Raw genomic sequence first — 21912 nt, forward strand, 5'->3', positions numbered from 1 at the left:
AAATGCGAATCCGAAAGAAAAAATCAAAGTGATGGAAAAGGGCAGAAAAAAACCCTTAAAATTATATATGTTATAGAAAGAAAACAAGCAATAGGAAGCAACGTGGTTATAACCAAAACAACATTATGAGACTACGTGATTGTATTCATTTCCTATTAATAGGATGCTGATTTACATGTTTATAGTAACATCTACAGTACAGTAGAAAATATTTTCCTGTTATAGCCCTTACATTGAAGGGATGTAGTAGCCTAAGCTCCCTTTGCCCTGATGAGACTTCTTGGGGAAGATGAGGATATGGGGATTTTTGTAACTGTGGCAGAGCCACATTCTTGAGTGATATTTAGGTATTCCCCTCTCCCTTGGCCTACGATTTACGTGATCACATAGCTTTTATGTAGATGTGGAGTTTCTATGCAACCAGGGTGGTATAGTTTAAAACAAAATAGCATTTTTAAGTTAGACATGATTGTATCAGCCTCATAGGCAAGTTCTTTTTTTTTTTTTTTGAGGTTTTTTAAACTCACTGCAGAAGACAATATCTTTTAAACTAAAGTCTGCTTTACTGTATTTTATTTTAAATCAGATTATTGGAAGAATTTGTAAATCATATCCAAGAATTACAGGTAATGGATGAAAGGATTCAGAGAAAAGTGGAGAAACTAGAACAGCAATGCCAGAAGGAAGCAAAGGAATTTGCCAAGAAAGTACAAGAGCTGCAGAAAAGCAACCAGGTAAAATCTAAAGAATATAGTCAGCGCTAAGCTGTGCAAGTTTTAAAAGCATCACATGGTCTATTAACATTTCTTGGTACAGCCTGCTACTGTTTGAGATAAAAATAAAGAGGGTTTGATGGAAAACAGTTTCCCCTGTCAAAGGGGGCTTATCTGCGTGTTCCGTTAATGAGTATTAGCTATTCTGAAAGTAGCGAGACTTTGCAACAGTTTAAAGGAAGACACTAAACTTTAAGCAGTTGTGTGTAGTTAATTAGTGGTTCTGAGATACAGCACCTGGAAAAGTGATGCCTGCATTCACTACGCTTCTTACTGAAGTAAATTTAATGTTTCCCGAAGTACAGTAAATGGAAATAATGAGTTTTGTGTCCGTGTCTGTGTTCTCCCAGGTTGCCTTCCAACATTTCCAAGAACTAGATGAGCACATCAGCTATGTAGCAACTAAGGTCTGTCACCTTGGCGACCAACTGGAGGGGGTAAACACGCCACGGCAACGGGCTGTGGAGGCTCAGAAGCTGATGAAATACTTTAATGAGTTTCTGGATGGAGAGCTGAAGTCTGATGTTTTTACAAACTCTGAAAAGGTAAGAGCTGTCAGCGGGATGAAAGCAGTTCAAAGCAATAAGCAGTACTGCCCTAATTACAAGCTGCTACCATGACTTACCATGGTCAGACTTCAAACCAGTGAGTGACTGACTTGTTAAAGTTTCATTGTTCTGAAATGTAAATTAACAACACTAGGCTGCAGATTGCTGATAAAGCATTTGTATTCAGTGATGCTTAATGTGGCAATGTTGGCATTTTTCATTTTATGAAATTATCAGAGATTTGAGAAATGCTGGGAGGGCAACTTTAGAGTGCATACAATATCTGCCTTTTTCCTTTGAACCCCTTGCCTCAGATCCACCCTGTAATGCAGAACGTTTCTGAATACAACTTCTTTGTGAAACTTTACTCTGTTGGGTCAGTCCACTGGCCTCGGATACCTTTTTGTCACAGCATGCCTTTGGGCTTTGTATAGTCCTGTGGTTATGTCTCCACCCTCTGAATTTAGAGGAACCGGGCAGGAAAACTTCAAAGAAATGTTAAAGCATTTTGTTTTTCTTACACTTCAAGAGTATATTCATGAAGCAAATGTAATTTGAATGGTGTGGCTAACAGAAATAAACTGAAGGAAAGGTGTCCAGCTCTAAGCAAAAGGGCACATATTAGATTTCTGTGTGCAGTCTGAAAGATAAGTAAAGTTGTTGGTTTGTTGTTTGTTGGTTTTGGGGGTTTTTTTTTGAAGTATGTCCTGAAGAATCTTCCAGCTCTCCTTAAATTCTGTGCAGTGGTATGATTGTAGTCAGGAAAAAATTACAGTTTGTGGGAACAGCAAAAACTTGGTTTGCGCATTCAGCAAAAAATAGGTGCTTGAAATGCAGCTCATAAAGGACCCGAGAATAGGTTAATAGTCATCCCCTCTCTACTGAGCTGAAGGTATCTCGCATGGAAGTGAAAAACTAATCATTTCAGATAGTCATATTTCCAAGAAGTCAGTTGCATAGTGACTTTTGATTCACGGTCTGTGGATATATGGTAATTGCCAGTTGACAGTTTGCCCTAGTGAAAGAGGGAGCACATAAAAACTTCTCTGACTTCCAAGGAAAACAGAAAAGTTTCAACATAACAAAAGTTCCTTCTTCTACAGACAGCCTTTTCCAGATCTGCATAAGTTTTTCTTTTCTTTTTTCTTTTTTTTTTTTTTCCTAAGTAGAAATAAAACATGCAGTTTAAAAATATTTAATGGCAACATGGTAAATAACAAAGCATAAGTTCAAGAGAATTACGTGTTGTCTGCTGAGAGTCTCATATAAAAACCAACTTTACTTATAACTTAAAGTTTTGTAGTACTTTCTGCTGGAGGGTCTGAAAAAAATGGTAGATAAATAGGATAAACCTGGAAATTGGTAAAGAAATCAATCTTTAAACACCCTGAAGAATAATAAGACATCCAGGCGAAATCTGGAGGAAGACAAATGTAGTAAAGTAAAAGTCTTGCACCAGTCTGCAGAGGAAGTGTGTGGGAGCACAAACAAGATTTTCTGGATACAATTTATCTTACTGGGACTGATTCCAGTCAAGGTGGGTTAGTATTTAGTACTGTTCTGTAACTTTTTGCCACCTAGTTTATATAGTAAGTAGAAGTAGTGTTTATAAAAGAACCCTGCCTAGAATGTGCTATCGCATCTTACGGCAGCTTTGTAGTAAAAATAGTTTTAAAGTATGAGATAATAACAAATATTCTTAAATGTAAAACTTTAATGCTTTGTCAGTGTCTTCTTATCTTCAACTGATGTGGGTTTTAGATAGCGTTTTGGAGGATGTTACGATTTTTTTTGTACTATGCCATCCCTCATAAGTGTGGGTTTTTCTTTGAGACATTGAAGGCAGGGAATACTGTGAAAAAGAGGCAAGAAAAAGAATTATAATGCAGTTATTTCCTAGGGAATTGATATTTTTCTTAGTAGTGTCAGTTCTTAAAATCTATTGGAATCCCTTTTTTCCTTACACTCAAGTTGTTGCTTCCCACATTACTTTCTCCTAGCCTTATTGAGCGATTTCTAATTTACTGTCTCTCTGAAGGTTTTTCCTTGCTGTCTTGTCCCATGTTATGTGTTGTGTGTCTTCATCTTCTGAATTCCTATAACATCCCTTGCACTGCCAGCTAACCAGTCCCTCTCCTGTACTGAAGAATTTTAAACTGAGCAAATCACTCCAGTTAAAACAATTCAACTATCGAAACGATTTAGCAGCTCACTTTATCACACAATACCATTGTCCTGTATTTAATGTGTTTAACTATTATTCTTACATCCTTTCCTCCATTTATGTTCTGTACTCAACATTATTCCATTATGCCTTTTAACTTGTTCATCAAAATACTTTGTATTAAAATTCTCTTGTCCGTGATTTTTCAGATTTTTTTTCCGAGATATATTACAGCCTTTAAGTTGTATTTTACAGAATCTATGCTTATTTTCATTTAATAGTTTACAGAAGCCTGATTCAATTAAAAATGAAATATGTCCAGTTTTAAGTCGAAACCATGGAGAATTGATTTGTCATGGCTTCTGTTGTACATAAGAAAAGGCCTTGAATTCAATAAAATCTACGTTAGGTAACAGCTATTGTGTGAAGAGAAGACAAAGAAAATGTGGGTTTGGGGTATTTTGTTCGTTTGGGCTTTTTTGGCAACATTGGTGAGTAACTGCTAGTACATAGACTATTCTAATGACATGAGTATTGATCATGATTGTTAGGTATTAAGGGTGCTGTAAGCTAATAGAAGTAACTGCTGTTTCATTGGATTTGAGGAGCGTAGCTGCTTTGGACTTAAGAGGCTATTGTAAGCTGACAGTTCAAAACATAAGCAGCTCTTAATAAGCAGAATGGATATACTTTATGAGAGCCCCTGTTTTTGCTGAGCAACCAACCTGGCGTGATGCCCGTGCTCTGTATTCTTACCTGTGTGTCTCGTTCTATTCTTGAAAAGTTTTAATCGCAACCTGCTCGAAGTGGCGGGAGAATAGGATTGCGTTACTTTTTTTTTTCTCTCACTCCAGTTCCCTGGAACATGACAAACAGGAAGAACGAGATAAACTGCATGTTCTCCATGTTCTCCGTTGTGTCAACTTCTAAAGGTTTTGATTGAAAGTGGTAGCTGGAGCTTTCATCGTTCCCAGTCACCAAGACTGCGTAATAAAGTCTGTAACCCCATCCCAGACCTGTGTCCAGTTTAGGCCAGTCAATACTCTGTTTAAATCTGCTGAACGTCGTTGGCAACCAGCTGCGTTCCTCACATTTTCAAACTGGGGTTTTCTGTAGTTTTAGTCAGCGTAGTGAAACAGTCACTAAGCTCTAACTAGGTGCACTTCCCATCTGATTGGTCGTGGAAGAACAAATGATAAAAAGTTTTGCTGTTCAGGACAACAGAAATTTGCATGCTGTGTTAACTTTATTTGTTAGCTTTTGTAGTCATGTGACTATTCATATTTTGTAGATGCGTGATTAAGTGGCTTTCATCTTGGTCTTTGCTTTGGACCTCAGAGTTTATAATTTCTAATACATCTTCTTGGGAGAATGTGGGGCACTCCAATTATGCTCTGCTTTGATCCCTTTTCCCCCTTCCTCCCCTCTCCGCACTGAGCATTGTCATGGCTTTTTGGGACACAGCTGTACAGCTAATATCATCAATTGCAAAGAATTCCCCAGTGCTTTTTCTGACATGTCTGAAGGGGTTGCTGGCCATTTCACTTCCGAGTTCGACAGAGATTTCTTCTGGTTGGGTGTGATTCAGCTAAGACTTTTATCCTAATCCCTTGGAAAGTCTAATGTTGCAGTTGAGCCAGCTCTGTGTTACAGCTATATATTTTATTCCCAGATGGAAAGGGTGCAGATTTTCATGAGATTAGATCAGAACGTGGCTAGAACAATCAGCTCTGAGGAATCTTTGGTTTCCAAGCTGTATAGCTACGTTGGCATAGTGCAGTCATGAGCTATTTGTCCAGGCAGCTGAAACACCTACACAGACATGCCCAGTGTGAATATATAATAAAAGACTTTTTATCATGTTTTGACCTATAGAATTTTATGTTAAAAAAACAAGCCTTTAAGCATCATAAAAGTATATACAGGAACTATAAGGAGGTGGTTGCTTCCATGGGTATATCAACTCAGCCAGCTTTAGAAATAGAACTAATACATGTATGAAAATTGGACAGTGGAGGAGGAGGAAAGGAATAGCCAACAATCAAATCGGACCTTCTTTAATAATTCTGTCATGCTTTACTCTTACCAGATTAAAGAGGCGGCTGATATTATTCAGAAACTGCATTTGATTGCACAGGAACTGCCTTTTGACAGGTAAAATTCTATCTGAACGTTTTTATTATTTTTTTTTAAAATGAAATCTTCACATAGCTATAACTTTCTGATGCTTCCCTTGTCTACTTTCTTGGCTCTTTACTTAGTGATTCATGTAGCTTTTGAGATGGATTGTGTGCTTATTTCTCTCTCCTCTATTTTCAAATTTGTATTCGCACACTCATGTTGTAGGATCATCTTTACATACACATCCTAAACTGCTTAGCAGACTTTTAATGGGATAATTTTGCTGTGCTGACTTAATGCTAGATTTGAATTAGATGCTTGTAGGTTTTTATGGATATAAAGCGTGTAACTTTTCTGTCGTCTTTGTGTTACATGTTTTCATTTTTAAGTAGAACGTCTGTTACTCATGATCTAGGATGTCTGTGATTTCTCTTGAGATGTGGATTTGAATTTAATCATGGTATTTTTGTTGTTAACAGGTTTTCCGAAGTAAAATCAAAGATAGCAAGTAAGTTATCTTCCTATATTTGAATTGTTAAAGATGATTAAAAAAGTATGCAATACTGTCAGTATTAGAGTTTTTGTCAGTGCTTGTATTACACAGCCTGATGGATTTTTGTTGTTATCCCCTTTCCTCTCCAGGTAAGTACCACGATTTAGAGTGCCAGCTAATTCAAGAGTTTACCAGTGCACAGCGGAGAGGCGAAATCTCCAGAATGAGAGAAGTAGCAGCAGTTTTGCTTCATTTTAAGGTAAAAACTGAGGGGTTTAATTTAAATGCATAAATAAAACAACTCACAATACAATAAGTGCCTGTCTTAAGTGATCATATTTGTGTGGGGACAACCACCATGTCAGGTAACACATATAACTTTAAAAAGTACTGAGCTGTTCCATCCAAAAGCAGATGCAGGGGAATAGGAGGCAGAAGATGGGGGATTGGAGGCAGTGTCAGCTGGGGCCATTCTAAGATAATCTTTTCTTGTATGTATGTGAAGTGACTTTCGTGCTTGAGAAAGTGTTGAAACCTGTGGTGTGTGTCCACGTAGAGTGGTGATAAGTGACGTTACGTTAGGTTTGTGATAAAAATGTGTTTAAAGAATCTACGCTTTTGATGAATCTATTTTACTATTTCTTTTTTGCAGTAACTTTTTCATGGGGTTTATATTTACTTGATTTCTTTCTATACCAAAAGCATGGGGAGCCTGCTTTAACATTGAGTTGTTTTGCTCCTTCCGTAGGGCTATTCCCATTGTGTCGATGTGTACATAAAACAGTGTCAAGAGGTAATACATTTTATTTCACGTGTATCAATTTGGGTGTTGATTTTTTAGTTGTATATGTTGTTGTAAATATATTTTGAAACGTGCTTCTAAACCCCTAGGGTGCATTCCTGAGGAATGATGTCTTCGAAGATGCAGCCATTCTCTGCCAGCGAGTGAATAAGCAAGTTGGAGAAGTCTTTAGCAATCCAGAGACTGTGCTAGCCAAACTCATTCAAAATATCTTTGAAGTTAAACTTCAGGTAATTCAAATTTTAACGTGGTGAAGTTCATTGAGGAGACTTGTCATCCAAAAATATTGTACCTAGTAATAACAGTTAATGAGAATTTACAATATTTATAATTTTGTATGAGGATGTAGAATCACAGCTGATTGCTCTGTAACAATTCAGACAGATAATCAAGCCTATATCAAATAAAGCCGCTTTTACTCTGAAGACAGTGCAACTGAAAGTACTCAAATTCAACATGTAAAATTATAAGGGAATCAGTGTGTTCATTAGCTAATTCACAGAATGTCATACGCATATTTGATTTCTTCTGTATGCCCCCTACCAAGAATATGTCAGGAAAAGAAGTTTCACGTTTAATAAGTATTTTTCATCTGTTCATTCTTGGAATTGGGTTTCCTGTGTGAGGTTAGCATTGAATAAGTGAAAATAACTTACATTGTGAATACTGTCTCACAGCTAATGCAACATTTATATGAAAGTCTGGAGTAGTTGAAAATATTAAGTTTTCTATCCTGCGAATACATTCACTTAAGTGTGTAAAGTCAGCAATGTGACTATTTATTGCAAAAAGCAATTTCCCCATAGACGTTATTATCCTTATAGTGCAGAGATTGAGCTTATATTTCAACTCCAAATTTGTGTGTCAGTTTTGACTTAGTATTTTATGGTAAATGATATTTTTTTTGTCCAAATATTCAATGACAAGAAGGCTCTAAGCTTGTATCTGCTTTGTGTTTGTATGATGATAAGCAAATATGTCAGCATCTCCTTTGCTTACTGTCAACTGTAGAAATGCCCCTGGGCCTCTGGTGCTTTCGATTCTTAAAAAGAGGGAATTTTGTGTTTGTTGGTCAAGCATATTTTCAAAGCAGTCTGTCTTTTCTCTTTGCTTTGCACACTACTGCTTTGTATTATTAAATAATTTCCCTCTGAAAGATGCATTTGGCTATCTGTAGATAATGCACGATCTGTAAGTTAGAGATTTAGAAACAAAGACTATAGGAATTACCTTCAGAAAGATGCCCGCTTTGCAGTAAACTACATATAATCTAGCGAGCATGAGTATGACCTGTGGTTGCTAGTTCATCTTCTAACAGATGTACCCAAATTTTACAGAGTTATGTGAAAGACCAGCTAGAAGAACACAGGAAATCAGATGCAGAACAGTATCTTAAGAATCTCTATGATCTATATACAAGGTATTTATATATTGATGATGACGTTGTTGTAGATATTCTCTTGTAATAGATTGATTTATTAGGAAGAGAAGCCAAAAATGTAAACTTCTCATAAAAATTGAAAGTTTTTTTTATGGCCATTAACCTTTATGATGATTACTTTCATAAAGAAAAATTAAAATTGCCATTATTAGTTTTAGTGGGAAGCATTTCGTATAGTGATCTTTTGAGAGTAATTTTAAAACGGTGCGAAAGCCTGTCCTCCGCATCTCTCTGGCGACTTATTTGATTGCAGTTGTACTGTGTGTAATTAAACGTGAATTATGCGGAATTCTTTAGTTAAATGTAAAGCTGCTAGAAGTCTTAATCACAATCAGGATTCTGTTGTGCTATGTACTTTACAAACATGTAATGCTGTAATTCATACAAATTCAACCTTTTCCTCCTCTCCCCTTCTTTGTTTCTTTTGCGTAAAGAACTACTAATCTGTCAAGCAAATTGATGGAATTTAACTTGGGTACTGATAAGCAGACTTTCTTGTCTAAGCTTATCAAATCCATTTTCATTTCCTACTTGGAGAATTACATTGAGGTGGAAATTGGTTATTTGAAAAGTAGGAGTGCTATGATTCTGCAACGCTATTATGATTCCAAAAACCACCAGAAGAGGTCCATTGGCACAGGAGGGTAAGTTTCTTCTGTGAAGTTTTGTACTTTTGAAAAGGAAGGGAGGCGGTAAGGGGAGAAATGGTATTTGCTGTGTCAGATATATGGTGATGAACTGCAAAAAAGCAGGCTTCTAAAATGACCTACAGCTTTTTATAATTTGCTGTCACTTTGTTAACTTCTGCTAAAAAGTATATTGCTCTCGGTACATGTGAAAGGTGATGCATGGTATTTATACGCTCATGGGAAATGAAAAATACCAGTTAAATCTATGTTTCAACTTAGGATCCAGATCCACAAAAGGACTGAAGCAAAATTAAGGTACCTAAAGCATGTATATGTGTGTATCTAAAAGCATACATTTTTTTTCACCTGCCTAGGTCTTGTGGTCCCCTCCCAAGACCTAGGAAGGGGAAAAGACCATAGCAATGTCAGTGAGAAAGCTCTTAGTGAGCCCAGAAGATGCAATGGACTTAGAGAAAGGTAAAACAAGACTTCATTATCCTCAGGGTAGAGAAAGTCTAATAAAGGAATAGTGACAAGTGGGAAAGGAAGAATTAGAACTTGCGTGAAGCAGAGGTGATAAGACTACTGCACCTTTCGAAGAGCTACTGGGTTCAGTGTGTCAGGAATGAAAAGTGATTTGGAGAGAACAGCAGCAGCAAAGGAATTACATGAGTTCAAAAACAAAGATGAAAATTTAATTTTTGTAGGGAAAATTAAATTGATTGTCGTGACTGACTTTATGGGTTGTTTTATGCATGGAAATGTGTTGGAGCATGCTCGACTAAATCAGGACTGCTGAGATAGTGGATGAGGATGAGAGGATTTGTGGGTGTGGATGAGATAGAAAGCTCTCATTAGTGTTTTTAAAGTGCAATATGACAGAATGTATGGAGGTTACACTTTGTACACAGAGCATAAGTGTCATAAGATTGAATTGAAATGACCTTTATTCCACAATGGGGAATAGCTGGTCCCATGGTGTGAACCTGCCATGGTAGAACACAGTTGACCGTGGGATCAGAGGTAGTAGTTCTGTGTTTACTGGCAAATTTTTTTAAGCTTGCAAGACTGTCTTAATGCTTGCATATCCTAAACTGTGTCTTGGCTTCTGTTTTTTAAGTTAACAACTAAAATATCCTAAATCATTGTTGAATTTGAGCATCAAAATTTCCATCCAGTGACATCTTCTTTTGGTGTATCTTTGTTCTAGTATTCAAGACCTCAAAGAGAGAATAAGGCAACGTACAAACTTACCATTGGGGCCAAGTATTGACACACACGGAGAAACTTTTCTGTCACAAGAAGTGGTGGTTAACCTTTTGCAAGAAACTAAACAAGCTTTTGAAAGATGTCACAGAGTAAGTTTGCTTCCTGCGATCTCCAGTAATGATACAATTTTGTCCGTGAAATGAAATCTTGAGGTTCAATTTTCAGTTGAAGTGTGAAAGGAGGAAAGGAAGGACATTATTAAACAAATTAATTGTCTTTTGTATTTTTCACTGGATCGGGGTCATGGTGGAGGCGAAGGGTTTGCTTTTGAAATGTGGATCTAGTTGTCTTTTCTGGGTTTTGATACTGTCTATTTTTGGAAGAAGTGGGGAGCGTTAAACCTATTGCCTGCATTGCTTTTCTTACTGTGCTAGACCCAAGACTTGAGAAGCCTTTAGTGTATTCTTTTTTCCTGCTTTAAAAATACGGAGAATAGTTCAACAGTTGTTTTCCTGTGTTACCTGCCATTTCTTCTAGTGTTAGAGAATATCACCAATAAAATACTGAGAGGAATAATCTTTAACATGGTTTACCGTGCTAACCCCCTGCTGTTCTTTAAATGTTTTAGTCTAACAAAAAAAAAAGTGTTTTCTTTCTGATTGTCTCTGGTTTTACTACTTGTCAATTACTGTTTGTCTGATACCTCAGTGTAAATGAAAACCCTTGAAATTTAATTGTAAACTTAAATAATGGGGATTTTTTTATTACTGACTACACTGATTTCTAACAAACTTTAACACCTCTAACATTCTAAATCAGCTTAGTGCAGAAAAACTTAACATTTTAGATATTTAGAAGTTTTAATATTTTATATACTTAGAGGGGCCAAAGATCAGGCAGGTAGATCATTATTTTTCTCAATATGATAGTTGCTAGAAATGGTTGTTAAATTCATGATATAAAGTAACTTTTTCCAATTGTGCACAACTTTTTTGTTTCCTATTGGGATCAGAATTTTTCATATTTGCCCTGAAAACAATTGCATGTATTGGGGTAGAAACCAGTGCTAAATGGATCTTGGTATATAAGGAGATTTTTAGAATTACAGGTGTATAACCTTCCCGTTATACGTGCTGCTGGGGTTTTGTTTGTGGTCAGGGCAACTCACTATGCAAATCAGAAATTAAAAATATGTCCCTGGCTAATTAATTATAATATTTGTATCACACGATGGCTGCATGCAGGTACACTCTGTGTCCCAACTGTGACTGCTTTAGGCAAAATAAGTTGGTGATTCTGAATGTAATCATATATTGCAACATTTTGGTGTTTTGTTGGTGGTGGGTTTTGGTTTGGTTTGTTTGTTTTGGGGAATACAGCAGAAATCTCTAGGAGTGTTGTTACATAAATTAACTTGAATTGCAGCCGTAATTCTTACTCCTGGCTTCATAAAGTCTTCACGTAATTCCTTAAAAATTAAAGCTGTATTTGTTTTGTGCAAAAGCCTTGTCGTGTTTTTCTTTAGAAAAGGGATTTACTGACAGGTTGCTGTCCAAAATCCCATGTTGCTTCCAGCTCATGAAGGTACAGATGCTCTGGGTATATGTGGGCATTACTTCACTTAATAAAAATGTTCATGCTCTGTTGACTCCAGCTGAACTGTGATAAATGTAGTTGAAGCTCAGGCTGTGTTGTTATTTTTTCTGCAGTAGTGTGGCGGTGCTAAGAAAGCAGCCGCACTGGGTGAAACTGGAGGTCTATCAAACCCAGTGTCCTCTCTCTGACACTGGCCAGTGGCAGAAGCTTAGGAAAAGAGGAAAAAGGCAGGGAACGAGTAGAGTCAGCTTTTCTGTACATTTTTCCAGCACCCAGCAGTATGCAGTTTAGATAATTCTTGAGGTTGCATCTGGACAATCATGTTTTAAGGGCTAATCATTAATATCTTCCATTATTATTAGCAACTGTTTATACTTCCACTTCTTCTAGCATCCTGTGGCATGCTAGCTTCAGTTTACTTGTTAATCCAAAGGGTTTATTGATACTAAAGGCTCTTCCTGAATAGTTCTCTGTATGGATACTTTTAGTTTAGAATAAAATTCCAATTATTTTGGAGGACTTGTTACATTCTAAGCTTATCCCCTATACAATATTGGATAAACTTTCAAATGTATGTAGAACTGACCTTTAGGATAATTTTTTTTTTTTTTTAAAGCTCTCTGATCCATCTGACTTACCGAAGAATGCTTTCAGAATTTTTTCTATGCTTGTAGAGTTCTTATGTACTGAACACATCGATTACGCATTAGAAACAGGCCTTGCTGGTGAGTTTAATATTTTTCTGAGCATTTCATCTCATTGGACTTTTTGTGCAGATGATCTTTGCAGGTCCTTGCTGTGCCTTATTGATTGGCCTTGTTCAGGGTGTATTGGTTAAATTAAATTTGGTTTGTGTATTTGAGAGTCAGCATTTAATGTCTTCTGTAGTGTAACTTCCATTTGGGGAATTGATGCACAGATGGAAACATGCTACTGTCTTCAAAAACATTTGTATGACAGAAATTGGGACATCAGCACTCCCTACCTCTTTTAATTGTTCTCTGTGCCATAGCAAAAGAATATTTTTATATTAAGGCTCAGTGTCTTATGTTTTATAAGAATTTATAAGCTTTATAAAAATTCTATGCTTGTTTGTATACCTGTGCGTTTTAAAAAGTGATAGTGAATAACAAAGCTGCTTGTATTAAGTTAAAATCTTGACAGTTGAAATTTTTCCTCCATGAAAGCATAATACGTATGTACTGAAGAATTATTTAAATTGGCCATTCCATTTTCCTTTTAGAAGTTTTACAGGCAAGATATTTCTATGCTTATGGTTATTACCCAATATAGCTATGAGAAGTGTTCTATATATGGCACCATGGTAAATTTTTGAAACTCTTAAGCCTGTGATTTAAGCATTCATGGAAGAATTCTGCATATTTCAAAAATCATCATGCTAATTATAAGAACTGCGTATCATTACAATCCTAATGAAACCTTCTTTGCTTTAGGCATTCCCTCTTCTGATTCAAAGAATGCAAATCTTTATTTCTTGGATGTTGTCCACCAGGCCAATACTATTTTCCATTTATTCGACAAGCAATTCAATGATCATCTGATGCCGTTGATCAGGTACCTTATCTTGATTAGCATCTCCTTTGTGAATGGTCATTTTTTGGTGAAGAAAGCGGGTTTTTTTCATTCTTCATCTCTCTTAAGAGGAGTTTATTGTTGGAGTGGTTCAGTTTGATGTGGGAAGATAAAATTCTGTAATGAGAGGGGGAAGAAGGGAAGTTGGTACCTTGGAGAATTAACGGGAGAGAGGGAGCTCCAAGAATGTTGATAGGAAGAAGAGACAAGTTGCTCCTCAGAGACCTCCCTGCTCCATTGCAGCACTAGAGGAGGTTTGTGGCTGCACCTGGGGCTGAGCTGGCAATATAAGGGGGGCTGAGATTCCTGGGGGGACCTCATAGGCTCTGCAGAGGGAGAGCTGCACGTGCCTTGGGAGCCACATGTCAATTACGTGAAAGCTGCATGTTGGTGGAAGCCACGGGTGGGATACACTCAAGGTAGAGCTCACTAATGGACATTGAGTTAATGTGCATGAAAATCCAGGTCTGCTCACTCACCTGCCAAGGGCTACAGCTCAGGTGACACAATGCTGCCTAAAGTGCGTGGCAGTGTGTGTCAGCCCTCGGCAAATCCTGCTCAGGGTCAGATGGCTTGTCAGGCTGTGAGTTTGTTGCCCTGAAGCTAGCTAACTCCATCTAAACTAGTCCTTTCTCATGGGATGGAAAAATCTTAACACAGTCCTGTTGTACGTAGCAGACCCAGCAGACAAATTTCTTTTGATATTTTAACACTGTCCCACACCCAACCCCTTCTACTGCTGCAGTTCTTCTCCTAAACTATCTGAATGCCTCCAGAAGAAAAAGGACATCATAGAACAAATGGAAGTGAAGCTGGATATGGGCATTGATAGGCAAGTAGAGATTTAAACTTTCTGTTCATCATTAATTCTTGTAAAACTCCTTTGTGATGTATGTTAGCTTTCCTTTCAAGGATTATTTATTTCTGAACACAAAGTTGATGTATTTTTTTTTTAAAATCCCTAAGTCTGCATTATTGTGCATAGGAAACTTATATTTTGTTTGTCTAGAGGGTCATATTTCCCATGGCATATTTCTGACCCACAAATACTTCTGGAACGATACTAAAGGATTTTGCTTATGTTGAAAAAGTGCAATAATTCAGTTTTACCTTACTGTCTCAAACTACTTTTTGCTACTTTAAGGGAAGGAGGAGTGATGATTGAAATAGGTTAAAGACTTGCAGGATTTCTATTAGGAGCAAAGTTTGACAAAAATAGGTTAGATGATTTGCTTGAATCTGTGCAGTGCCATGGATTAGACCTAGTCATAGAAGTCTATAGACCTGGAATAATTTTGATAATGACATTGACTTGCTTTAAGGTTGTGACTGACTCATTTGATTTTATTATTTTTTTTCATTTCTCCAAATAACAATGAGGAGGTGGGTATAAAAATTGTAAATTAAAATCATAGCTGTTTTGTAGCAGAGGAAAATAACAAACTAACAAGCTTAATGTTAGGAAATGGAGCTGTTGTCCAGTGCCCTACTTTGGTCTGGGAAGCATGTAGTGTTCCCATATTTCAAGGTGGCTTAAGTCAATCTAGAACATGTCACCTAAGCGTTCCGTGCCTGTTCTCTCTCTGCAGTAATGGAAATTAGCCATCCTGTGGGTAATGAGGGCTACTCTGGAAATTATTGTTGAGGTTTTTGTAAGGATCGCACCATATTGCAGAGGGATGAGAATGCTCACTGTATAGGAAAAACAGGCATTGCATTTGTGTCCTACTGGGTACTTTCTGCAGAGAGATGAGGAAGAGATTTGATATATTATTTGCACTTGTGTTTTCTGCAGGTGCGAAAAGAAGGGTGGAGATAGAGGATGTGTAAGTGGCCATTGAGATTTTAGCTGCTCCTGCTGGAAGTGAGCTTAGAGGTTTAAACACAAAGTTTGAAATGCTTGAAGCAGTGAGGTCCAAAGCTTAGATCTAGATAGATATATGTCAGTCACCAGCATTAGAACAGTTTGTAACTGCTTATGTGAAATAATTAATCTCTTAAAAGTGATAGTAAGACTTAGGAGAAACAAGTCTCTGTTGGAAAATGGTACGTTCAAAGGTTTGTAGATGGAGACTTGAAAAACATTTGTTCTTTGGCACATGTAAGAGATCAAATTTTGAGATGAATGTTACATGTCAAATGTGGTTTTGTACCTGCTTACATGCTACTTTGTGGTGTCATTGATGCTATTCAGAATTCATTGTCTTGCTTAAATTGGATCATTCCTTTAAAAAATAAAAGCAAATTCCTAAATGTTGATGGTTTCAACATTATCCAATCTGGAAAAGTCTAATAGCAGCTTCTTGAATGGCATTCATAGCAAAGTTTCCATCTGTCAAAGTGATTTATTAGCCAAACAAAATCAGTTCAACTGGTTTTCTTTTAATGTGTATTCTGTCTGAACAACCTTCTGGGAGTGTTTATTGAAAATAGAAATTGAGGAGAATGCAAGATGTAATTTCTTTAAATTTCTGTTGGTATGGGGATTGTTAAATGAAGTACACCTGAAATGCAAGTCTGAGCTCTATACGTAGAACATAAGTTTATTCCCTCTTTGGATATATATATATTCCTCTCTCCTTCACCCCAACTTGAATCTTTCAAGGCTGTAATGGCCTTGACTGTATTTTCTTTGGGGAGGTTTGGGGAGTGAAGAGGTAAAGAGAAGGGGAGATAGAGGGAAGTTCCTGGCAAAGGTGGGCACTGAGAGAGGTATCCAGCCTCTCTTGGCTGCTTTGCTGTTTGACTTTTGGTTTGGACTTAAAGTAAACCGGGGCCTTGACCTTAGATAATGCTCTGAAAAGATAAATCCTATAAGGGAGAAATAAATGACACTGTAAAACTCTGTGAAATAGCTTCTGAGAAATACCAACCTCTGGCAAAGTAAGAGGTTTTTCCTTTTTATTGGTTTGTTGGGGTTTTAAGCATCAGTGTTTTCTGATGCTTACTTCTGAGTAATATGCGAGGTGACAGAATTCTGCTACACTCTTTGGAAGGCTTCCTTCAGCTTTCAGATTCCCTCTGCATTGAGGAATGCTATCCGGTTTCTCTGAAGAGCTGGATTGGAATGGATTACCTTACAATTAATGTGTCCCCTTTCAAACCGAGTGTCCAGCACGCTGTGAGCTGTGCTCCAGGACACTGAACTTGCAGGAAGGAGTTTTTAGAGCTGTTAGGGTTTTTTTTGGCTGATTCTTCTTTTTCTAACTGTTTACATAAAACCAAGCACATCTTCTCTAGAGAATTGCATTGCAACTTCAGTGTGTGTGCGTCTGTTAAATGAAGTATTTCCTTTAATGTGTCCTAGCGCTGCTTGCATCTTATAATACTTACATTTATAATATATAACATTACTTTTATATAGAATCATATTAGTATATATAAATATAAAAATCAAGGGAATTAAAATGTTCCCTTCAAAACCCAATCTGTATTTGTAACTTTAAAGGACACTGAATTGTATGATCGGACAGATGAAGCACATCTTGGCTGCAGAGCAAAAGAAGACAGATTTCAAACCAGAAGATGAAAACAATGTTTTGATTCAATATACTAATGTAAGTAAACTAAGTCCCGCCTCATCAGTATAGCTTCAAATGCTCATGAGTGTTACCAGGCACAAGATGTTCCTTACCAAACACGCATTAGACGTTATGTGTATTTGATTAATTAATTTAGCTATTCCATTTTGCCCTGAGCACTTCCAAACTCTTTTGTGGACTATTTTCTCAAGCTGAAAAGGAACATTAGCAGTTTTGTGTCTAGTGTCAGACACAAATTGGTAGGTGCTAGACAAACTGTTACATTCTTTCCCCTCCCAAGAGGCCCAGATTTGGAACAAGGTTTTTAGCTGATAAATGGCTTTAAGCTACCACTTAAGAACTGTCTAGTTGCTGGGTGCTTTTTCCCCTTAGAATGGCAGGAGCATGACAAAGCATCACGGGTGTGGCATGAGCATTCTTTGCTGCAGAACCAATTCTAGAACGTAAGTTATCTAATTAATTTTTTGCTTTTTATTATTTAGGCTTGTGTTAAAGTCTGTGGCTATGTTAGAAAGCAGGTGGAAAAGATTAGAAATTCTATGGATGGTAAGAATGTGGACACAGTTTTGATGGAGCTTGGAGTTCGTTTCCATCGACTTATCTATGAACATCTACAGCAATATTCCTACAGTTGCATGGGAGGCATGTTGGCCATTTGTGACGTGGCTGAATATAGGAAGTGTGCCAAAGACTTCAAGGTAAGCATGTACGGGCTGATGATGTACAGCCACGTCGAAATTAGTAGCAGGACTCTCTTTTTGATCAGACATTTTTTCTTCATAAAAATAGTTTTTCTGTTTGAACACCAGCATTTCATATACTGATGCTGTATATTCTGTTACTATACTAGCAGTTCTTCATAATGTCCTGAAGAGCAGTTTCCTGATGCCATTTTATTGCTTGCAGGCTCTGTGTGTTTATTGAAGAAGTATTGAGTTTGCATTATTATGTGTTTTATGTATAACTTTGCGTGTGTATCTATCTCCTTACAGATATGCATGCGTCTATATATATTTATGCATGCATGAGGAGAGAAAGATAAATGCAAATCCTCTGTAGGGAGGAAGTATTTTGAAAATCTGGGTGGACATTGTGTTATAAGAGTTCAAGCAACTCTAACTCTTAATATCTGTCTTTCTCTGTTTTTCTCTTAACCACAGATTGCGCTGGTCTTACAGCTCTTTGATACCTTACATGCACTTTGCAATCTTCTGGTTGTAGCCCCGGATAATTTAAAGCAAGTTTGCTCAGGAGAACAACTTGCTAATCTGGACAAGAACATCCTTCACTCCTTTGTTCAGCTGCGTGTCGATTATAGGTCTGCTCGTCTTGCTCGTCACTTCAGCTGAGAGCATGGAAAGAAACGTTACACCTTTTGGGCCAGCCTCAGTTGCTAGAAAGCACAGGGGATGATTTCTTACCAAACCATGGTTGTAACTTTTGTGGGATAACGACTGTTCAGAATAAAGCAGCAGCCATATTTAAACCTGACTGTAGAAGGCAAGCAGGTAAAAATCTGAATGGTATTTCATGTAAGCTAAAGTTCTCCTAGTAAAGAATTTTGCAGATCTACTTGCTACTCTTTTTTTTGTTTGGGTTTTTTTTTTCCATTGGAAACATGTCAGTGTAGGAAAGCAAGTGGTGCATTGAAAGTATTTTAGTCTTCAATATTGAATTATCAGATACCATTTGTTAGACTTGAACTACAGAGCATAGCATAGGTAATGGATTACATAGAATAGACCAGTGTAAAAACATTGTTCATCAATTTTAATGACTTAGACTTCAGCGCAGCTAATCATAATCAAATTATCTTTGATTGGTGTTTCTAAGTCATTTCTTTCATTTAAAATGTTATCCCGCTCAATGTAATTTCTTGCTCTAATTAATTACCTTGGAATTTCTTTGAGACGTAGGAGTAAAAGCAACACTATCCCAGAAGGATGTAATTTATTCATTGTGTAGCATTCTAAACAGAACTAAAGTGGTGACAAGTTTGGGGGTTGTTTTTTGGTTCTTTGGGGTTTTTTTTGCACCTAACAGTCGAGGGCCCACCGGAATGTATTTGCCATTGTATGATCTGAGATTCTTGTCTCCGATACCGGCACACTGAATTTTATGTATGCTCCTAAAGTAAATGCAGCTGCCTTGTCTAAGACGTTCTCATCACAAGGTGAAGGCGCCCATTGCTGGGTTAATATAAGAGAACTTTCTCCTGTCTATTGTTTTGTATGTAAATAAATTCAGATTATAACAAAGTGAAAGGAAAAAATGTAGCCCAGTTATTCATATGTGGGAGGAATGGACCGCAGCTCTAGCAAAAACCTAGAGTTGAAAATTCCTGTGCTGAAGATGATTGACCCTCTTGGTGCCTGAGCAATATAAAATGTTGAAGTGTGCAAAAGTTTCTCTTCCACTGATCATAATGTCAATATTGGAGACGGGCTACTTTTGTGTCCGTTATGCTCCAGCGTTTGTTTGAGGTGTTTCTGAGATGGACCCATAGTGTGCATATAGTGAACTGAAGCAACAGTGATGTTTGAAACATCTGGAGTAGCTTTTCCACAAGCAGTTGAAAATTGTTGTAAATAGACCTTTGTTCAGAGTGAGCCCTTGCGGAAAACAGGTTGGAACTGCTGTGGTTTGTGTCTTCAATCTGGCTTACATCATCCTTGAACAAATCATCTATAACACTTTATTTCTACTCTGGGCTCAGCCTACGTTCTGGGAGGTTCTTTCTCTCCCATCTTCAGAGTGGCATTTCTAGAAATCTACTTTATGGGTCGATCAAATAAAATTATTTTCCTCTTTTGTTCCTGACTTCCTAGGTGTAGTCGATATTGACAGACTTGTGTGGAACTTCTCTTGGTTAGTTGAGGTTCTTCTGCTTCATTTTCTATTTAGCAGAGCATTTTATCGGTAAACAAGAGAAAGGTGCCAGACTGTCTCCAAGTATTCGGGGAGACAGGCTGCTTTGTTGAGCTCTAGAGCTCTATTCCTTCGCCATGGCAAAGCCACAAAGAGTTTGGGACACTGGAGGAGGCACACGCTTGTACTGCTGCCATTTGTTTTCAAAAGCTCTGATGTGAATTCAGATGATACCTCTCTGTTACCTCCGTAACTGAAAGCCAACAATTTTAAGGCTGTGGTTTTATTAACCAACACAATCTTTCTACAAAAAAAAATGTGTTAATTTGTAAACACTTCAGAACAGTGAATATCATCTTAAGATTGCAGATCACAGAAGTGCTTCAGGATTTGTTGTATGATTGAATTATTTTAAGGTTGTATGAAATGTATTTACCATATTTCTTGCTTTATTAGCTGTGTTTTCCATGCATATGCTCAGTGCAATATTTTCATTATGCCTGTTAACAGGAGGCAGCAAAAAGTAGGTGAATACTTAAACTTAGATCTGTAAACTCTTCCTCAATAAAAAGAATTCCCTCTAGACACTTTTTTTCATTTCATTTCCATGTTCTTCAAAAATCTTTATACTCGGTTGTATAAGCCCTTCTATTTAAAAAAGAAGAAAAAAAAAAAAAAAAGAAAAATAAAAGTAATTTTACTGACCAAATTTATCACTGGTGTGAGCTTTCCCTTTCCCTTTCGTTTGAAAAACCTCCCCATGCACACACTGAAAGAGTTTCTATTTCCAGAGAAGACTACATTATCGGTGAGTTTACTTTACAATCCAAGTTGGATTGGGATGGGGCGGGAAACTATAATTTCCACACATTTTAAGCTTAGAGCAAGTAATTTGGGAAAATATTTCCAGTGGCTTCTGAATACAATAAAGTACTATCCAAAATATAAATATGCCTTTTTAACGCCCGTACTGCCTTTCTAATAGTACTGCCTTTCTAATGTTCTCTCCTAGAACACAGGCATTTAACAGGCTGGCAGCCAAATGAGCTCCTGAGAGGAGGTGTGTATGTGTGTGTGTAATTATGTTGTCTACAGTTGGAGAAAATGGCTTTGCAGTAAGTGGTTGTAGGCTGGAAAAATCAGCTGTGTTTTTACAATTCCTATAATTTATTAACACGATTGGGTATTGTAGTCTGTTTGCATATGCACAGAGGGCAGGAAGGAGTTGGTGTTCTGTAAGAATACTTCTCAACACAAAAAGGTAAGAACTTGGGGAATGGAAGTGCTTGGAAAAATAAGCTCTAGGTATTTAGAAATAGAGAGTAAGAAGACATGAACTGAAAGGATATAGAGAACACTCAGCTTTAAATGAAGTAGCATAGCACGTGGAAGGAGGTGGTTAAAATGTGATTAATTAGAAACCTGACATAGGCATCCAACTAGGAGAATAAGCAAGATTGGAATTCTTTTCACAGCTACATCCCACCCTGAAGCCAAGTGAACCTCTAGAGAAAGGGGGACTTGCTAAAATACTTTGCTGTGGAGCTGTTTGTTCATCTCAACACCACTGGATTCAACAGAAGAAGTGATCCATACGCGGGTGTGCATCTGCTCTGAAGGATAGATGGTGATGCTGGAATGTGAGCTCGGCTTTTCCACTAGAAGGAGCAGAAATGCATCAGCGATACACAGCCTGGTTGGAGGGAAGGAGAATTTGCCAGAGCTGGGCTTATTTTTTTGTCTTTGAAGACTATGGTGATCTGGATAATGGTAAGTGACTGCTTGAAAGGAGAGTGGCACGGTGTTGACAGCTGGCAGGTCAGTATCTCACCATTGATAAGAGAACTTGAGTTGGAGTTGGTTTGTTTGGTTGTTTCCTCCCCTCCCCCTCCCTCCACTTAAGTTTTCACAAGGTCATTTTAAATCACTGATTGTTTCAGTGTTTAACTGCCACAGGTAACTCAATTTCAGTTGCCTAAGGAGCAATCCTCTGCCATGTAGCTGGGGTCTTGTGATCGAGTTTTGCCACCATTTCTGTAGGAAATGTTACAAATACGTGGCAAAAATGCTGTAATCTTACAAAGTGCCCTGGAGAGGTTGAGGTCGGTTGGGTTCCTTCACAGGTTGAGTACA

The 21912-nt window shown here is 37.5% G+C and overlaps 1 protein-coding gene across 3 annotated transcripts in view; it reads left to right on the plus strand.

Annotated features, from left to right (window-relative positions):
• EXOC5 (exocyst complex component 5) overlaps positions 1 to 20433 on the plus strand; it is a 28477-nt gene extending 8044 nt beyond the window's left edge. For 2 of the 3 annotated variants that reach the window (XM_074149953.1, XM_074149952.1), the window contains 16 exons: positions 587 to 734; positions 1124 to 1318; positions 5575 to 5639; positions 6086 to 6114; positions 6249 to 6358; positions 6848 to 6892; positions 6991 to 7131; positions 8239 to 8321; positions 8777 to 8986; positions 10182 to 10329; positions 12393 to 12501; positions 13231 to 13351; positions 14115 to 14201; positions 16818 to 16926; positions 17394 to 17609; positions 18072 to 20433. In XM_074149953.1, coding sequence (XP_074006054.1) covers positions 630 to 734; positions 1124 to 1318; positions 5575 to 5639; positions 6086 to 6114; positions 6249 to 6358; positions 6848 to 6892; positions 6991 to 7131; positions 8239 to 8321; positions 8777 to 8986; positions 10182 to 10329; positions 12393 to 12501; positions 13231 to 13351; positions 14115 to 14201; positions 16818 to 16926; positions 17394 to 17609; positions 18072 to 18260 — 1962 coding nt within the window. In that variant the 5' untranslated portion in view covers positions 587 to 629 and the 3' untranslated portion in view covers positions 18261 to 20433. Of the gene's footprint in view, positions 1 to 586; positions 735 to 1123; positions 1319 to 5574; positions 5640 to 6085; positions 6115 to 6248; positions 6359 to 6847; positions 6893 to 6990; positions 7132 to 8238; positions 8322 to 8776; positions 8987 to 9250; positions 9287 to 10181; positions 10330 to 12392; positions 12502 to 13230; positions 13352 to 14114; positions 14202 to 16817; positions 16927 to 17393; positions 17610 to 18071 lie in introns of all 3 variants that reach the window. The other variant, XM_074149951.1, reaches the window with a different exon arrangement.
• The last annotated feature ends 1479 nt before the right edge of the window (positions 20434 to 21912 follow it).

Source organism: Numenius arquata, chromosome 6, assembly GCF_964106895.1.
Source record: "Numenius arquata chromosome 6, bNumArq3.hap1.1, whole genome shotgun sequence".
Lineage (NCBI taxonomy): Eukaryota > Metazoa > Chordata > Aves > Charadriiformes > Scolopacidae > Numenius > Numenius arquata.